The sequence below is a fragment of the Diplotaxodon limnothrissa genome, linkage group LG12 (genome assembly GCF_057381915.1).
Source record: "Diplotaxodon limnothrissa isolate DT_005_m linkage group LG12, D_limnothrissa_male_GT1.1, whole genome shotgun sequence".
In the NCBI taxonomy this organism is placed as follows: domain Eukaryota; kingdom Metazoa; phylum Chordata; class Actinopteri; order Cichliformes; family Cichlidae; genus Diplotaxodon; species Diplotaxodon limnothrissa.
In genome coordinates, this window is record NC_140607.1 from 19,973,529 (window position 1) to 19,991,664 (window position 18,136).

General features: G+C 41.3%; 1 protein-coding gene across 1 annotated transcript; it reads right to left on the reverse strand.

Moving 5' to 3' along the window:
• Nucleotides 1-4,650: 4,650 nt before the first annotated feature.
• Nucleotides 4,651-12,095, reverse strand: rgmb (repulsive guidance molecule BMP co-receptor b). Its single transcript, XM_085368185.1, has 3 exons — nt 11,627-12,095; nt 7,483-8,030; nt 4,651-5,764 (listed from the first exon to the last, which is right to left on the reverse strand). The coding sequence occupies exons 1-3, from the start codon at nt 11,742-11,744 to the stop codon at nt 5,006-5,008; spliced, it is 1,425 nt and encodes a 474-aa protein (XP_085224311.1). The 5' UTR covers nt 11,745-12,095; the 3' UTR covers nt 4,651-5,005.
• Between the last annotated feature and the right edge of the window lie 6,041 nt (nt 12,096-18,136).

The following is an 18,136-nucleotide window of genomic DNA, read 5'->3' on the forward strand; positions in this document are numbered from 1 at the left end:
TGCAGACTAAATGAATTTCTACAACCTATTAGAAAGATGCCAAACTCTGACGTGACAGGCTGACAGATAGTGTTAATATCACTCTATCATATCCTGAACACAGGGAAAAAATAAGAGGGAGCTGAAGTGACTGTCAGATGATGATATTGAGGAAGCAAAAGCAAGAACAGCAAGCTCTTGGGACTTCTTTCCTTAAACCTGAAAGACACAAATGAAAGATCATGAACACATGAGTCTCTGGGACGAACCCTTTATTCTTCTTCTTATCTGTAGAGGTCTAAGAAAGTCCTCCTTCCAAATATGGCAAATGGTTTCAAAGGTGCATGCTGTAAAATTTGGACAAACTTTAATTGATGAATTCTGTGGTTTTTACCTATTTCTACTACCAAAAAAAGATTTTTCAACACTGCAGGACTTAAAGTGACTTCACTTGGAACCCCTGGTCTGATGTTAATTTCTCTTCCTCGCACAGCGAAGCAGCAATTAGAGAAGGGCTTACAGTAATGGTGTTATACTGAACCACGCTGCTGGATGTTAGGCTACAACATGTCTCGTCCTGAAAGAGAATCCAACATGTGACAAAAAAGCCACATGACTTTCCATGTGGACAAAACAAAATAAGGACACAGCTATAACTGTAAGGTGACAACAGCTGCAGGAGCTGCAGTTCAAATCGGGTTACCGAGACATTAGTTGTGCTGTACCATAGTGAAAAGGTAAGGCTGCTTGCTGCAACCTCTGAGCTCACCAGAAATGCACCAGACGGTGGAAGAGCGTTTAAATGTTGGAGTGTGCTAAAAAAGCCCCGTCTAAAGTCTGCTTCAGATGTAAAGTTTTAAAGAAATGTCAAAATGCGTTACCTCAGTCATTTTAGCTTCATCATGCTTCCTTTAAGGCCCTGCTGTAACTTTCACTTTCCCTTTTAAGTTTCCACCCACTAGTGATGACACAAAACTCTTTGTGTGCGTGTGTGCATGCATATGTGTGTGTGTGTGTGTGTGTGTGTGTGTGTGTGTGTGTGTGTGTGTGTGTGTGTGTGTGTGTGTGTGTGTGTGTGTGTGTGTGTGCAGGTGTAACCTACAAGAGTTTTGTCTAATGTTCTGGGTTTGGTGATATTATCAGTTTCTCACCTCAGATCTAACAGCTGCGAGCAGGTGTGTCTCTCCAGTTACTGCAGCTACTCTCTGCTGCTGTCCAAAATACTCTGTCCCGTTCTCTGTCCTGTCCTCTGTTTTGTCCTCCGTTTTGTCCTCTGTTTTGTCCTTTCTCTGTAAATGCAGATAGTGCTTTACATATCCAAAGCTCACACAGTCCTCCTGTCTCTTTCTCTCTGTCCCTGTGTCTGTGTGTGCATGTGTTTGGGTTTTGTGCAGGCATTTGGGTGGGGGCAAAGGGGTTCCATTGTTAGTATAAGGTCACAACAATGAGACATGTGAGTCCCCCACAATGCAATGCTCCTGCCAAAGCCAAATGGCATGCCCCCATTTAGCACACACATACACAAGCCACACAAACACATACACTAACGCACAGAACGATCAGTAATCACAAAAGTCACTCTAACTGAAGCTGACATGACTGAGCCATCCAGGGGTCTCTTCTACCTTCCTATCATCTATTTGTGGACAGGTAAGAAGTTTAAATATATTTTAAAATATATCTTTTGAATCAATATGAAAGAATAATTAGTCTTAAATGATCACATGAATCATAAATGTCCACAACACTGACTTTAAAGAAGGATTTCTAGGAGTTTGGTTTTAAGAGCTCTCCTCTGTAACTGTTGCAAGTCAATAAAAGTTAGTTTAATTATTCACACAGAAAATAGCAGGTAGGAAATATCCTTCATCTCTGGTGGCATACATTAATTTTAGCTCCTGGAGTTACTACATCAAATTCAGAAATACATGTAGTACATATAAACATATCACCACTTTGATTATAAAACATATATGTGTGATAAGAGCTCAGCAACGAGAATAATTCATCACTGCAAAGATTCGCACACAACTTACCTCTGTTTTTGATTTTTTTTTTTTATTTGATCTTCTGTGCTCCACCTGAATCAGGAGGGGTAGAGGGCGATGTGCTGGCTTCACTGGCACCTCCAGTTCACCTGTCAGGGGAGAGGCTTGGTTGGACCCTGCTGGTGTGCATTGTGAATGACTTCAGGAGAGGGCACTTGGAGGTCAGCTGGAGCTCAGCGTCAGAGGGTCACATGCCCACCACGCCATACAGCATCGCTTTAACCAGGAAGCACAATGTCCCCAATGTGGTGGCTGTTATCACTGTGACAACCAGAGACTGGCCATCATACAGTTGCTCAGTAAGTCGCAAGAGACACTCAAAAAGCAAGAGGAGACGCCGCATCACCTCATCAGGTAAAGATGAGTTCATGTGACCATATCTGTAAATTTGGAGCTGGAATTTCACATTTTATCTTTTCAGATCATCAAGACAAACTGTGCCATGAAGAAGAAAAAATTAAAGGTAATTTGTTGTTGCTCAAAAATGAAAAAAAAAAAAAAAAATCAATAAATTGACACACGAGGATATCTTATACTGGTCTGCATGGTTTGCTCTCAGGCATTGATGTGTGGACAAACACAGTGGTTATCCTGGTTATGAGGCTGCTTCTCATGAAGATCCTCGCCTTTGACACTCTGATGACCATTTATGTTGTTATTAAGTGGTAAGTACCATCATGCAGTACACAGATGTACCTTTGCATGTCATTGATTATTATACGTATGTAAATCTTCATGTATTTCTATGAGTGTAATTCATTTGATTTTATTTAATTATGTAAGTCTGAACGGAGTATTTGACTTTTCAGATCGATGGAAATGGGTTTCTCATGCAACATATGACCTTGACAAGGAAACTAACCTAGAGAGGATAACTGTTTCTGGTCTGAAGTCTTCATAGAGGAGTTTTCTTCACTGGAAGATAATGAGTATGTTCCCACTCGTGGTTGATTTTAAGGACATGGTTTGACGGATTAAACGGGAAATGATCCATTGCCAGGATGACAGGAGTATGCTGTAACGCTTAAAGACGCGCCTTTTTCAGCCTTTTCACAGAGACATCCAGGTGTCGCTGCCTTTGGCAGTTGAAAACAGATCGTGTTTGTGAGGCCAAACCTGTTATCTGATCAAAAGCTAACCACAGACAGATGGCTTAATGCTTCTGTGGGAAGGTGTGTGTGTACAGTCTCGCTCTTATTTAACTCTAAACTCCTGTGGGTGAATTTCAGCTCAAAGTTTGTTCATTTTTTTTTGTTTGTTTGTTTACTCATTAATACTGTTTTACTTTATTAGTATATTCATTTTTCTTTTTATATTCCTGTGAATGTAAAATTAATAGACAGTAAAATCGAACTGTGTTGACTTTCATGTTTGTTCGCTTTTTTAAATAAAACACTCACACAGTTTATTTCCTTTTTTTTCCTTTTTTTGAGAGCCTTGAGTAACACACTGACATATCAACAGATTACCACTAGGTGGCAGTACAATCACATCTGACATTTTTTAAATTATTATTTAACAGCAAGAATATGGAGCTTAACTTCCTCTACGGGGCACTACGTTCATAAATAAGTTAAGTATTTCAACATTGATCAGTCACTCTTCACTCACACATGTTGTAAGAGACCACAATGCCAAAAAAACAACAAAAAAAACTGAGATGAACCAATATCGTCAAACAAACTTGGCGTAATTACAGAGAATGTTACATGTTCAAAAGGCTCACAGGCTTTTTTTAAAGGTAGAAACTTCTACCAGGTATCAAATTCTTAAAACACAACGCTGATGCAGAAAACACAGCCTAGCATGATAAGGTTTCTTCAGTAATTTGCACTGCTTTCTCTCCAGTATTTTACATGTATCCCAACAAGGAGCAGCTTGTCAGTTCCAACAAAACCAATCTACAGTAGTAAGTTTAAAAACTAGGGAGAAAAAGAATCCGAGAGGGTGGAGGGTGCTGGTTTGGTGTTGAGTTTTGATTTTCGCTGCACAAGAAACAAAAAAAAATAAAATCTGTCTTTGGCTCAAATTATACGAATAATAAAAAAAAGTAGACCGAGTAAAAAACACAAGCCTGTAAAGTCACAGCGTCTTAGCAAAAAGGCGGGACTTCTTCTAATGCAAATCAGCTGAAATGAAAACACTTTGACACATTAAAAGAAAAACACTGAAGCACCCACAAACACACAGACTCACACAAGCAGTCAAAGTCAGGCATGAGAAAAACAAAGTAGTACTGATGGCATTCGCTGTGACGAGTTTCAAAATACATTCAACAGAACAGCTCACATTACTTAAAATAAAATGCTGAAGCAAATCAGCTAGTACTTGTTGCACTTAAAAATAAATGACATCTCCTATTGTTCTACTTACTTTTACTGTGAAAGGATCCAAAACCAAATCACAGAGCTCCAAAGTTTGAGCTAGTTTTAATGGAGGACATGAAGTGAAAGAAAACAAAAAAACACTGATGTGGATTTGTGGAAAAAATTAAAATAAAGTGCATTTGTTAAAACAAACCTCCTCATCTGAGGTATTCAAAAAAAATCACATCAAATGGCACAAAAACAAACTTGACTCCATTACACAGTGCACTGAAGACAAAATGAACTATTTACAGTCAATTTAAACACACAGAGACATTTGTGTCATTGTCAGGTGCGTTCTATCCAAAGTTGAAGACAGATTGTAGAAGCCGTCGTGACGTCTTGTTTATTTTATTTTGCATTTTTTACCTCCAGAGAGCTGATTCTCTTATAGTTAGTGACACCAGCATGTCCTGCGTCCACTGGGAGGTCTTTCACCTTTAAAGAAAATTAAAGTCCTAATAACTGCTCAGGCTGCTGGTTCCTCACTGCAAGAAACAGGTGCCAGTGTTAAGTATCAGTGCTCAGCAAAAAACTTCCAAACCATTTATTTGTAGTGCACACACATACCCAGACCTACACACATGCAGGCGCACACAAAGACTCCCGCTATTACATCAACACAGTGCTCAGAAAACATGGCAGGAGCAGGGCAAGCCGTTTGAAATTTTGAGAATCAAAGTGTAAAGAGGAGGTGGCAAAACTACGGGGGTAGATCCTCCAGCTGTCCCGGTGTGGATGGAGACTCTCCATATCCTTCTGCGCACTGTATGCTGCCACTGTGAAGTTAGCATCCCCGGTGGTCAGGAGGTCAAACACACAGGAGTGGAAGTAAATGTCCTCTACCTCCAGTTGCTCCCTGCACCGCTCCCTCGCCCCCTCCACACCAGAGACCTGCGTGGAGCCGTAGGCGGATGTTTGTGTCTGTGAGGAGTAGCTTGGCCGACGTAGCTGCTGAAGCTGCAGGCCAAGCGCAGGAGGGGAGACGGGCAGGGGAAGATGCCCCGCCTGGTCGATGCGCTCTGCGCTGGGGCAGCCGTTCAGGCAGAGCTGCAGGTCCTGGGTGGCATCGTAGGCCTGAGCCAGCTCCTCTGGGATCCGCACCGCCAGGGTCAAGTAGCGCCCCAGTTGGCGAACAATTACAGTCACGCCGATGTAGCCAGCGTGCAGCTCCACGTGGCGCCCTGGGCTGCGCTCGGAGATCCACAGAGCCCGGACCTTCCTGCTTGCTCCGTCTGCACCAGCAGAATTGTGCATGGGGTCGCCACTGCTCACGGTTCCATCATCAAAGGCAGCCGGAAGGTTGTCCGTGACGGCCTGGTAGACCCTCTGGTCCGTACAGCCCTCGTAGGGTTTGAAGATGATGGTGATCTATAAAGCAGCAGAGCATCAGGTAACTTAGAGGAACACTTCAAATGTGTTCAGTTTACAGTTATTGAGACATTTCATTAATTTCATTTTACATGATAGAAACAATTGTAATCAAAAAGATGAATAGAGCAAGTAAATTGAAAGTAAATTAATCACCAACTAATTTAATAATTTCCTAATGAATTTCAGTGGCTTTTGGACCCTGTCAATGAAATATCTTTAGCAAGCAGACTGCTAGTTGAACAAAACAGAAAATATGAATATAGCTGCACTTTGGTTGATCAGGAAGACAGAAAATCCTAATAAATCATAAAATAATAATAAGCTGCAATTCCAACTATCTGGTTAGTTTAAACCTTTTAAACAAATGTTTGATACATTTCCCTTTTTTGTGTTGTAACTGAGCATCCTGGGGTTCCTAAAATAAAAAGAGTCAATTTATTCAGTTTAATTCATTTTATGCACTAAACTGTTAATAATTGAATCAAGAAAAAAAAATCTCATGACAAGCAGAAGAAATTTCCATCTGTCTGTTTTTCACAAATATCAACACTCACCCACTGCACAGGTCACCAACTCTCATCAGGCTACATTTGAGAAATGACTTAATGACTTTTTAACAAGTTGTAATTTGACACAGCTATGCAAACATGCTTACACATGCACGCACACGAACACACAGGCTGGCAGAAACACACACACACACACACACACACACACACACACACACACACACACAGGGATCCAGTGGTGAGTGGAAGCTGGAAGTGGTAGATGCAGGGTGTGGTGTGAGCATTACGGTTAGCACTAGCATCATAGTTCCGGTGAATGGCTGCTTTGTTCATATGACAGCCGTGAGGAATGAGACCTGGCAGGCCATTAAGCCTGGAGGGCCGTTAATGTGTGTGAAAGAGTGTGTATGTGTGCGTGTCTGTGTCCTTAATAATCGTGACTAATAACTTGCCCCACCTCTGACACAAGGTCAAACCTACAGCTCCAAAGTGTAGCAGCTGTACTATTTGCTTAATGTGTGTGTGTTTCTGCGAGTGTGTGCGTGACTAAGTGTATGCACGGGTGTGTATGTCCTTTAATAATTAAAGCTATCGACTGTGCTAGAAAGTGCAGATGATCGCGGGGAAACAACATTGCTTCTTTAACACCACAAAGATCACCTTGTGTGGTTCGTCATCCATTTAGTGGTGTGTGCCTGCGTGTGTGCTTGTGAGTGAGCGTCTTCTGCACTGTGTCCTCTAAGACACACAGTGCCGTAAGCAGAGCGCAAGGAGTGCCACTCGTGAACTTATGAGACACACGCACAAGTGCTTGCAGACACACACATAAGTAAACAGTGGGTCCTTTCACACATCTCATTTCATGTTATTAAAGGTCAGGCTGTACGCAGACATTAACCAAGTTAGGTTTCTAACACTGCTTCAGTCACAAGAGTTAAGAGTCACAAGATTGAGGCTGTTTGCCTTACACCTGTGAGTCTATGGGAGCGAGAAACACTCAGCATGAGAGTCAAGGAGAGCATGTTTTCCAGTTTGACTTTGATAAGATTTCTTATTCTGACGTGCATAAAAGTAGCTTGGACGTCATTATGGAAACCCAAACAAGAGATATATAACTAGACTGTTAACCCTGCTTGCACTTGTAAGAGTGTTTCAGCTTCAAAAATGGAAAAATAAGAGCCCAAAAGCCAGTTTCCGGTTCCTTACCTTATTGGTTGCTGTTGCACTGGAGCCAGGAACCACAGGAACATTAGTGACCTGCACTGAAAGGTAGTCGTTATCAATAAGAGGCCATGCTCCCTCCACTTTACAAGTCTGGAAGCTGTCCTTGAATGTCCTCAGGTGGGGGTCACCAAAGAGCCCACAAAACAGGTACTCAGCCCGAGAGTGGCTGTGGCTGTGAGTGTGTGAGTGTGAGTGAGCGTGTGCATGGGATTGCGTGTGGGCGTGCTGAGTGCGGCTGTGATAGTTGCATGGCTCAAAGGGAATCTCAGGGTGTGTGGGAGAAGTGGGGCCGTCTCTGGAGCAGTTTCTCTGGCTCATTAGGTCTGAGATGCCCAGAACAGCCGAGTGGAAGACCAGGTTTCCACGGCAGGCCTTTGCTGTCCTCTGAGTGCAGGCCGAGTACGCACGCAAAGCCTTGCAAAATTCAGTGTGAAAGCCATCCACCGCAGGGTTCAGGTGGGAGGTCAGGGAGACAAAGTCGGTGGTGCACTTCTGGATACGACACTGAGGTGTGGCCACCTGGCACTGACCTGAAGAGGACACACAGATAGAGTCTGGAATACTAATATATAATACACACATGTCTGATAATTTAGGCATGAACTAGACACAGTTATGTCTCAGTGGAAGTGAAAGGGTTGTGAAATCACACAAGACTACCAAGGTTACGTGTGAAGAAAGCTTTGATTTTAAGCACGCAGTGATATGAGTCTTTTTACAGTCTAATAAAAACCTAATAAAACTAGAAAAAGAACCAGCTGTTGATTGAAAGTCTGGATCAATCATCAGTGCCGCTCTGTGAGCGTAATAAACCTGAAGTGTAATAAACCAAAGAGCAACCGGAGAGAGGGAAGACGAAGCATGTTTTACCACAAGCAGTGAGATAAAAGTGCCCATACAGCCAAGGAGCACACAGCATATAGAGCATTATAGACAAAGGGAACAGGGCAAAGCAGCTGTGCTGTGAATACAAACACAACACAGTGACTTTTTGAAGCTAATAATCTTCGTCAGCAAGGTGCTGAATAATTGTGTTAGTGATCCTGGGTGGCTTCTGCAGAGGAAAAACATAATCAAAAATGCACCTCGTGTAGCCATCAGAAACAGATTTCCCTGATGTTTTATCTTTTTCTGCGTTTCTAAATGTAACGAGGGTCAAAGTCGCCTTTTATATCATAGATCATCGGAGAGAGAGAGAGAAAGATAGAGCGAGAAAGAGATTAGAGACCAGACCTAATGCATTAGTCACAACGTGCTCCAATTAGATTAGGCCAGAGAGAGAGAGGCTCTGCAGTGTATGAGCAGCTACACACACACACACACACACACACACACACAGCAATAGCTATCTTAGAAAGAATGCTGCTTGTACTTCCGTTAACCACACACAGTCGGTGATCTTTAGATGATGGTCTCTTAATGGCCAAGAAAAGGCCGAAAGTGCAAGAGTTTTTACAGAAACGATCACTCAAACGTTACTCCATCACTTAACCAGCTGGCAGCACACATCCGCTATTCTCTGTCGATTTATCTGATTTTAGAGCATGAAGGAGTGTGATGCCACCAAATGGGGGCAGTAATGCTCTGAATTTTGCTATTCGGGGTGCAGGTACGGACCCTCACTCACACTGCGCTTTAGAATCTTTCTCCTAACTGTTAAATACTGACACCAACCCACAGACACACACACACACAGGCTGCCTCCTATGCCAACCACCGCTGCACAGACAGGTCTGAGTACTGAGGACACATTGTGTCTTTGACTGGTGCACCAACAGCCTCCTTCTTTCCCTCCAATCTAGCCTGCAGTACCCAAATGCGACTCCCAATCTAATCAGAGCAGTTTGTTCTCTTTCAGAAGTTATCAGGATCATGAGCTGCTGCACAAAAAGCACTTATTCACTAATATTTTCTCCGAAGGATAACTTAGCGAGAAGCAAGCTGACCCTCTGACTGCAGGGCTCTGGCATTAAACCATCGATCTGCAAAACCTTACTGACGGAAAGCTTCTGTTGAAGTTTACACCACTGTGTCGCTCCCATGCTGACCCTGCACTCTGACCTCTCGGAAATAAAAACTAGGATTTCCATATGATGCTTAATAACGTCTGTAATATTTACACGTTACATGTTAAAGCACAATTTTCTTATTTGCTTCTGAAAACATTCATGTGATCTCCTTTGTAAACAGTTTCTCTAAATTAGCATATTTTTTGCCAAGTAAAGCCGAGGTGATGAATACTGCGGTGGCTGGCAAATACTATTAAGAGGAGAATACACAACTCCTCGTGTGTTTAAAATTGCCTTCAACATTGCTCCTTATCCTCTGTCTTCCTCGCGTTCAATATAATCCCACAGGACTCGAATCTTCTTCTCTCTCATATCTTCAGTTTTCTCTCTTTTTTTTCCTTTGTAGCTTCAATCACTTGCCTCCTTCAGCACTATTCTGCTTTCAGCCCCCTCAGCCTCATTCCCTGGCCAGCCTCACCTCCTTACTGCCTCTCTTCCTGAGGCACCTTCTCTACCATCAGACAGAGGTCATAAGATCAACCAGCTGAATCTCAATGGCTCGGTTTAGCATTTTTTTTTTTTTTTGCCTCCCAATCTCGCTGCCTTCAACTCCTTTGATCTCTGGAGATCAGGAAAGGATCTACTGGGATCATTTCTCAACCAAGGGAATAGCTCCAGAAGTGCTTATTGATCACCTTGTTGTGTGCACTCTCTCACACGCTGAGCTCAAATCACACAAACACCCTTTCCATAGCTTTAAGCTGCAAAGCTTTACAGGAGCTCACTCTCTCTGTCGTCGGCCAGACACTGTGAACAATAGTCAACAATTCAGACCCTCCTTCCTCCCTGCCTAAACAGACACATGGGGCTTACAACAAAGAAATGTATCTAAATACCCCAAAACATGTACAAGTTTTAACAAATAAAACATTCTGTTTGGCTGGACAAACTAAAAAAAGAACAAACAAAAAAACACATTCTTTCCAGGTGACGCACGTGCAACATAGGTGCCAAGACGGTCTTTAATGTGAAGTGGGTCTCTCTCTGTGTTCCCATTTTGTCCGACTGCCTGCGCTGTGTTAAACTAATTACTGGAGGTGTGACTGCTCTACAGACAGCCGACCCCCTGCACAGACAAAAACACTCAGACTCAGCCAGATTTGATTTTTTTTTTTTTTTTTTTTTGCTGCCTTTTTGCACCAAATGTAAAATGCTTCTGTATCTTTACGAGACAGAAAACCAGACCAGCAAACAGTTTCACAAAAAAGTAAAGAGCTCTGCAAAGCCACAGAAAACAGAAGTATGTCAAAACTGTCACATTTGAGTTTAGTGTCAGAAATCCTTGCAGACACCTTGTTAACGTCCAGTTAACAGGCTCTTCATTTATTAAATTCATTGGGGTTTTTTTGTTGTTGTTGTTTTTCTAACAAGCCTTGGATGATTGTAGGGGTTTTAAAAGATAAACATCCACAAATATAAAGAGAAATATGTTGGACATTCAAGAATATGTTCTTAAATTAGATTATCTGATCCTATTTCTTACAATAGACATTATTAATCAGCATCAGCTCAACATTACATGTTTATTTAGGTTTGGCCAGATTTAAATCACAGCACAACTTCCTTTTACATTTTATGATGTGCAGCGGTGGAATAGATTGTTTTGTTTTGTTTGTTTGTTTTTTCTGTAAACGAGTGCACTAAAAGAATTGGTTTATATGGACAAGAGGAGAGGTAGCTCGCTCCTGCCTTCTCTCCCCCTCCTCCATGAGCCATTAAGAGGCAGACAGGAGAATGACGGCCCAGGAGAGAGGAGAAACTCGATCCGTGCTCAGACTGCTGCACTGCCGCTTTAGAGAGAGCCATTGTCAGGCAGCACTGGGCCCAACACAAGGATCAACCGCACAGTGATTACAAATGCTTAATAACTAACAAAGTGTTTCAATCACCATCAAGTGATGGCGACTGAAAAGAAATGTTGTTACTATGGTTATAGCTGATGGAGTCCGCAGTAATTAGTTCATCACTGAATATGAAAGTAGATAAATTACAGATCAGTTGCTACTGTGACCCAAAGAGATTCTGGGTGTTGCAGTGTTGCAAGTGTGATTAGTTACCTATGTGAGCACCGCAGCACAGAGCGATGATCAGCAGTAGAAGCGGCCGGAAGCGGCGCACCATAGACGGGGAGGTGAGGCGCTCAGCCCCGCGGCAACAGCATCCGGCTCTCCCCATCCCCGTCCATGCAGGGCCAGGAGGGGAGAGTGGACAGACCTCCAGAGGGCGAGGACGGGTGGTGTCCAGGCCTTCTCACTACTTCTTCTGCCCCTTCTTCTTCACTCTTCTCTCCTTCCTCTCCTCCACGGGTGCGCAGGGGCATTAAAACACAGCTGCTCCGCGGAATGCAGGGCGGAGGGGGAGGTGGAAAGGCACAGAGAGGAAAGAAAATACAAAGTACAACCAGAAGTCACTTCGTCGACACTTTTACTTTTTTCTCTCCTTTACAAATCCAAACCCCACGTGATTAGAGTGCGCTCCCGCTGCAAGCCGGACTTTTGCCTTGATTATGATCACTCTCCTCTCTCGTCCAGAACACGCACAATCATATCCCTCCCTCCCTCACCGGCCAGGCGGAGGTTTCTCCTGCTCTCCTCCCATTTCACTTTCTCCTCCTCCTCCTCTCCCACCCCAGCAAATCAATAGAGAATCAACCAAACCCTGCTGGCGGAAAACCCGCCTATACCACATTGATAGAGAGAGAGAGAGAGAGAGAGAGAGAGAGAGAGAGAGAGAGAGAGAGAGAGAGAGAGAGTATATAAAATAGGACAAAAACAAATAAATAAAAATCTGATAAAAGTTATGAAGTCTAGGTAAAGCAGCACTGTATAAACTAAAAATAATAATGAGCTTATTGATTTATTCAATTCACTATTTAATTGCGCACGAACAGCAAGAACATTAGAACAAAATACAAAAGGAAGTCGAACATTTGACGATGAACAAAAATGTTATTCAGAAAAAAAATCTTAACTCATGTTTAATATGTAAAAGGAATAGAAATACTAATGCAAACATGTTGCAAAAATAAGGGAGGCTATTCAGTAGCTGTGGAAATGTTAAAGGATTTTACAAGGTGTAATTAGAATGGCATTCATTCACAGGTAAATAAGCCTCTTAAGAGTAACAATAAAATCACATTTTATATTTTAGTACTGATAGGATTTATATCATTATTAGTACTTCTAGTTTGCACAAATACAGGTAAGTGCAAACAATTTCCCTTTTATTTTGTATGTCTGTTGTTTCTGAAATCCCACATCAAATAAGTGTTTGAAAATTAACCATACTACACTCGAAATACTCCAAAAGGACACCTCTTAATCTCATAAGTCATATCCAGTCTACCCCATGTGTTCCCCATGGCTATAATAGAAATCATAAATCATATAAATCCACTTATTAAACTCGGGGATATACAGTATTGGGCAAAAGTCTGTCTTTATATTTTTCCAGGCTTTTTTGTGATTTTTTATAAAGTGGTCTTGAGCAATGCTTCTCCAGGCTTTCTAAAGATCTTTCACAGTTTTGATTTGTTTTGGACATTTTCTGCTTTTTTACTTATTTTCACTTATTTTCAGGTATAGTCCTTATACCTGATCATTTGTTTGTTTGTTTGTTAAGCAACTTAACACTGACCTATGAATCATTCAAGCACAAACTGGTATCTAACACCAGTGTAGTGTCTACACTGTAACTTTAGACACTTGGAAACTAGCAGTTTGATTCAAAAACACAGCATTTGTTTTAATTTCTTTAGTTGACATGATGTGCTGTGTGTCCTTAAATTTGGTTTTTTTTTAATGAAACTGCACAAGTGAAAGACCTTAAAAATGATCTTCAGCAGACGAAAAGTATCTAAAGTCATGTCTTTAAGAAACAGGAACAAATCCAGCAAAGACCTGATACAAGACCTGACAGATGCATCTGACCCTGCACTCCATCCATCTACTGTTTGCTTAAGTCTCATCAGATATGGTTTCAGTGGAAGGGTGGCTGTCAAGAAGCTATTCTTAAGAAAGGGAAACCGAGAGAAAAGGCTGAGGTATGCCAAATTATACAAAAACTAAAGACTCAAGGCCTTTGCACAGTATTGTAATTAATAATTAATTAATCAGTGAAATTAGCTGGATGTTTTGTGTGCTGTTATTCAGTCTGTATTCAGTGACACAGTAGCTTAGTCCATGCTTGAGTTTTTATTTTGTGCTTCCTAAGAATTAAACAAACTGAATGGAAAAACATGTAGCGTACATTAAACTTGATTTAATAAGTTTGTATCCTTCCTTACCTTATTGGAAAAAATAAAAAAAATAAAAATATGTTGACAGACACAGAACTAAACACAATGCCCAGATGATGTCTGTAACACACCGTCCAAACATGTTCACACCGAAACCATCGTAATGCTGTAAAGTAAAAAGAACAAAACTGCCGAAAGTTCAGGAGGGAGTGTAAACAGAGATAATGACAGCCACTAAATATATGCAAAGTAACTTGTGCCTTGCTATCTTTATTGTTCCAGCTGTAATTCATAAATGAATAACTTTCTGAAGGTTGTGGATTTAAGATCTTTAATAGCAACAAAAAAAGAAAAAAAATTGAAACTGAGCCAAGCCTGCTTTTTCACGTAAAGTTTACAGTTGGGTAAATTTCAAAGCAAGCACCGAAGCATCTACAGTTAGATAATTTTTTACTAAGTCTGCAAATCTACCCTGTGTTTGTTCTCTGTGCGTACGTGCAGGGCTTCCTGGTGTAATCTTCTATTATCTATTAAGTTCTGCCAAACTCGACAACCCTGGCTTTAACCTGTTTATATGGATGCGAGTATAAGCAAGCACTCATCAAATAACCCTGCTCTGTGGCTACTTTATGTGCTGTGTGTCAGAGCAGCTGTAGCATGACTCGGATTCAGTCACGGCCACTCTGAATGCGTCTCTAAACTAAACACAGAACTCTTGAAGATTTTACAGTGAGTGTGGTCAGGGCAGATAATGTGTGTCTGATTTTTATAACGTGCACGCTGCTGGTGAGGAAGGCTGTCTGAGATGACCGAGGAGATCTTGTAACATATTGCTTTGCAGTATGTGTATGCTAATATTTTTTAACTAATTTTGGCATACTACACAATAGCATATACATCTATGTGTAGTATGTGCATACATATTTAAAGAAAAAATTAAAGGGGAAAAAGCAATGTAAAGTGTAAGAAGAAAAGCTTGAATTCACCTTGGAGATGAGTCCAGAAGTCATACATTTCTGAGTCTCTGATCTTCCAAAAGATATTTTCTCATTTGATGTTTTGATGATGGTGGTTGAGAGAGCTAGTTTAAAATATCCCATAGATGCTCATTTCGACTGAGATGTGATGAGTGTGATACATAAACAGCATTTAATTGACTTGATTTCCATCATCATCAAATCGTTTAGTGACCCCCCTCATGTCTGGTGGATGGGGTTATTGTCACTATGAAAGAGACCACTCTTACCAGGAGAGACATATTACATCATAAGATAAGACTGTTATGATCACTCATAACAGCCTTGCACTGATTTGTATCGAACCTTAACTCTTAGGGGACAAGTGGATGCAGATCAGCAGTGAACTTTAGCAGTACCAGAAGATCCCTGTGATATAGAAGCCTCAAACAGAGACTTTTGAGCAGGAGGTGTTATCACATGGTTTCATGATCACTGACATTGACATTTATTAGTGGTAGTATTTTAAGGTACTTTATGGTAATTCAAGTATTGCTGTTGTGATGCTATTTTATACCTCTACTCCACTATATTTAGAAGCAAACAGCACTTTTCCACCATTCACCCACTTTCTTCTGCTTATCCGTTTCAGGGTTGCAGTTGCCCTCATCAAAACTGTCATAGCGTGAGGTCATAGTCTGTCACATGTGACCTGCAGGGCTAACGGAGAAACACTAGTTAAGCAGACATACATCTTTTATCAGAAGCTAGAGTATTCAGGGAGAATCCACTCAGGCATGGGAAGAACATGCAAACTTCCTACAGATGGACGCCAGTCTGCAGATTTGAACCAAGAATCTTAACTACTGTGAGGCAACTGCCCTAACCACTTTCAAGAATAAAAATGACTCACAGAATATAACACATTAGATTTAGATTGAACTGCCCAAGAACACAAGCAACTTAAAAGAGAAAGAATGTTGGCTAATCTATTTAAGTTAGCTGTTAAGTTGCTGGCTATAATATATAAATAAATAATTCCATCAAATTATTTTAAAACTTAAAAACATCTATAGCCCATATATACCTTGGTACATTAGACAGCGCTCCTCGTTACCATCAAAACACCAAATAAGGTGAATTCTTTTGGAAGACTGGTGTTCATCCTGCCAGCAGAGCCTGGCTAAAACTGTTTTAGGGCTCCTACTGGTCCAACATCCTGCTAAGACCCATAATGTTATTTAACTGTAATTTCCCACCCAGCTGTACATCCTGGATACCTATTATGACAGAAATTAAACAAGCAGTGCTTTTGACAGTAGAACAGCCTCCTGACTGGCCGGTCTGTCTGTGATGCACCTCTCAGCAGGATGAAGCACGCAAGGTGAACATTTCATTTATGCTGACACACGGAGCACAGACTGGTTAATTCAATTACATGTGCGCATATCTGGTGCTTTTCATCAAGACTAATTTCATATTTCATTCTAATAACCCATCTGACACACACACACACACACACACACACACACACACACACACACACACACACACACACTTGTTTTCAAATCTTCCAGAAATGGACTCCATATAATATTTAAAATCACATTTTGAACCTCAAAATTGCCTTTAAATTAATGAGGAGCAGGATTTGGTCCCCACTAATGTAGTAGCATACCAATTTTTGGTCCTCACAAGGATGTTTAAACAAGTACACACACACACACACACACACACAAAACACAGGATATATTCTGTACTAATTCATTTAATCAATTACACCACAGCTGAGACCAGAGATCTGAGCACACCGAAATTAACTCACCCCCCTCCAAACACACACACACACACACTTTGTCCAGTAACACATGCATTCACACACCCGTCCATGAATGCATGTGTTACATACAAAGGCCATCTGTTTCCAAACTTCCAGCTTGTCTTCACCTCCACACCTCTGCCTCCCATCTCCACTTCTGCCTTTCTCCACCTCCGCCTATACCTCCCCTAAACCTCTCTACTGCAAACAGCCTATCATTCAACAGCTCGCACCACTCACCATAATACACCTGTGTGTTCATGTGTGAGTGTGCCAGAGTGTGTAAGTCTTGACAGCTCGCATTGTTGCAAACGCATCAAAGGCACAATATCAAATTACTCCCACACTTGTGCTTTTTTTAAAGCCATCAGTGTAAAATTAAACCCTTATTTTCAAAAGCTCAACAGTTTAAAATGAAAATCTCATGTTTTCAGCACACACACACACAAAAATACAGCTGTATATTATAAATATATTATCGATTATTTTTATGTGCTTTACCCGCAGGGTGTTGCTGTGCACTTTATCTTGAAACACATACATTACATGGCAGCATCAGAATGATGAAACTCAAAGTGCTTGCATGCATAAATTCACCCATTTACACAAACATATCATCTACATATGATTTAAATTTGAATCTTACATTCAAACATGAGATCATAGGTTGATCTGCTCTACAGCCTGAGCCAGTTTAGAAAAACTGAATAGCATTTTTAATGAGTTGGAATATTTACATGTTTTGAAGGGGTTAGGAGGATATTATAAAGTCAAATGTGGAAGCGGAATCAAGTGTATTATAATTTGTGTGAGGGCATCACACTCTTTTATTAAAAACAACAACAGTATCACACAGTGAAATGATCAAATGATGCCATGAAAACACTGTGAAACACAATCAGACAGCATTATGTAAAAACAAAAAAATGAACAAGTAGCCCAAAATTGGACTTAATCACATTCCACCACTTCACCGTACGCAGCATTGTAATAAACTGTGCCCTTCTCATTCTCTGTGCCAGCCACCAAAGCACACGCACAAAAGCTCCACACACCTGATTCCTGACTCATAGATGTGTGGTAAAGGTAAGAGGAGCGCACAGGTGTGTGTGTGTGTTTGTATTCCTGATGTGAGACGATAACAAAGCAGATAAAATCCAGCTATCAAAGCCTCTCGTAACGCAAGTAGAAACCAAATCCTTTAATAGCCTTTTTGATAGCTGTTTCTCTCCCAGGCCGAACTCATGTTGTGTTTTACCTGAGTTGGCCTTATCAGACCATCCTGTGTCTGCCCACTCACAAAAAAAGAAAAGGCAAATGAGGCTGAGGGTGGTTTCAGGTGCCTCAATGCAGAAAGTGTCAGAGTGGAGAAAAGCAAGAACTGTTATCGTGGGGTAAGTTTATCTTTTTAAAATGCTGAAGAGAAATGTAACGTCATCAGAGAACTCAGATCAGCGGGAGGGAATTCCTTTAATGGAGGCCAGAGTGGGAGATTATCACATTGATGCTTCTCTCCTTACACTCTCAGCCCCGGCCTCTTTATCCCCGCACAGTC

Coding starts and splice junctions, on each gene's coding strand:
- rgmb (XM_085368185.1), bottom strand. CDS start 11,744: ATGGGGAGAGCCGGATGCTGTTGCCGCGGGGCTGAGCGCCTCACCTCC. Junction 8,031..11,626: donor GTGCTGCGGTGCTCACATAG/GTAACTAATCAC, acceptor TGTCCTCTTCAG/GTCAGTGCCAGGTGGCCACA. Junction 5,765..7,482: donor GTGCAACAGCAACCAATAAG/GTAAGGAACCGG, acceptor GCTGCTTTATAG/ATCACCATCATCTTCAAACC.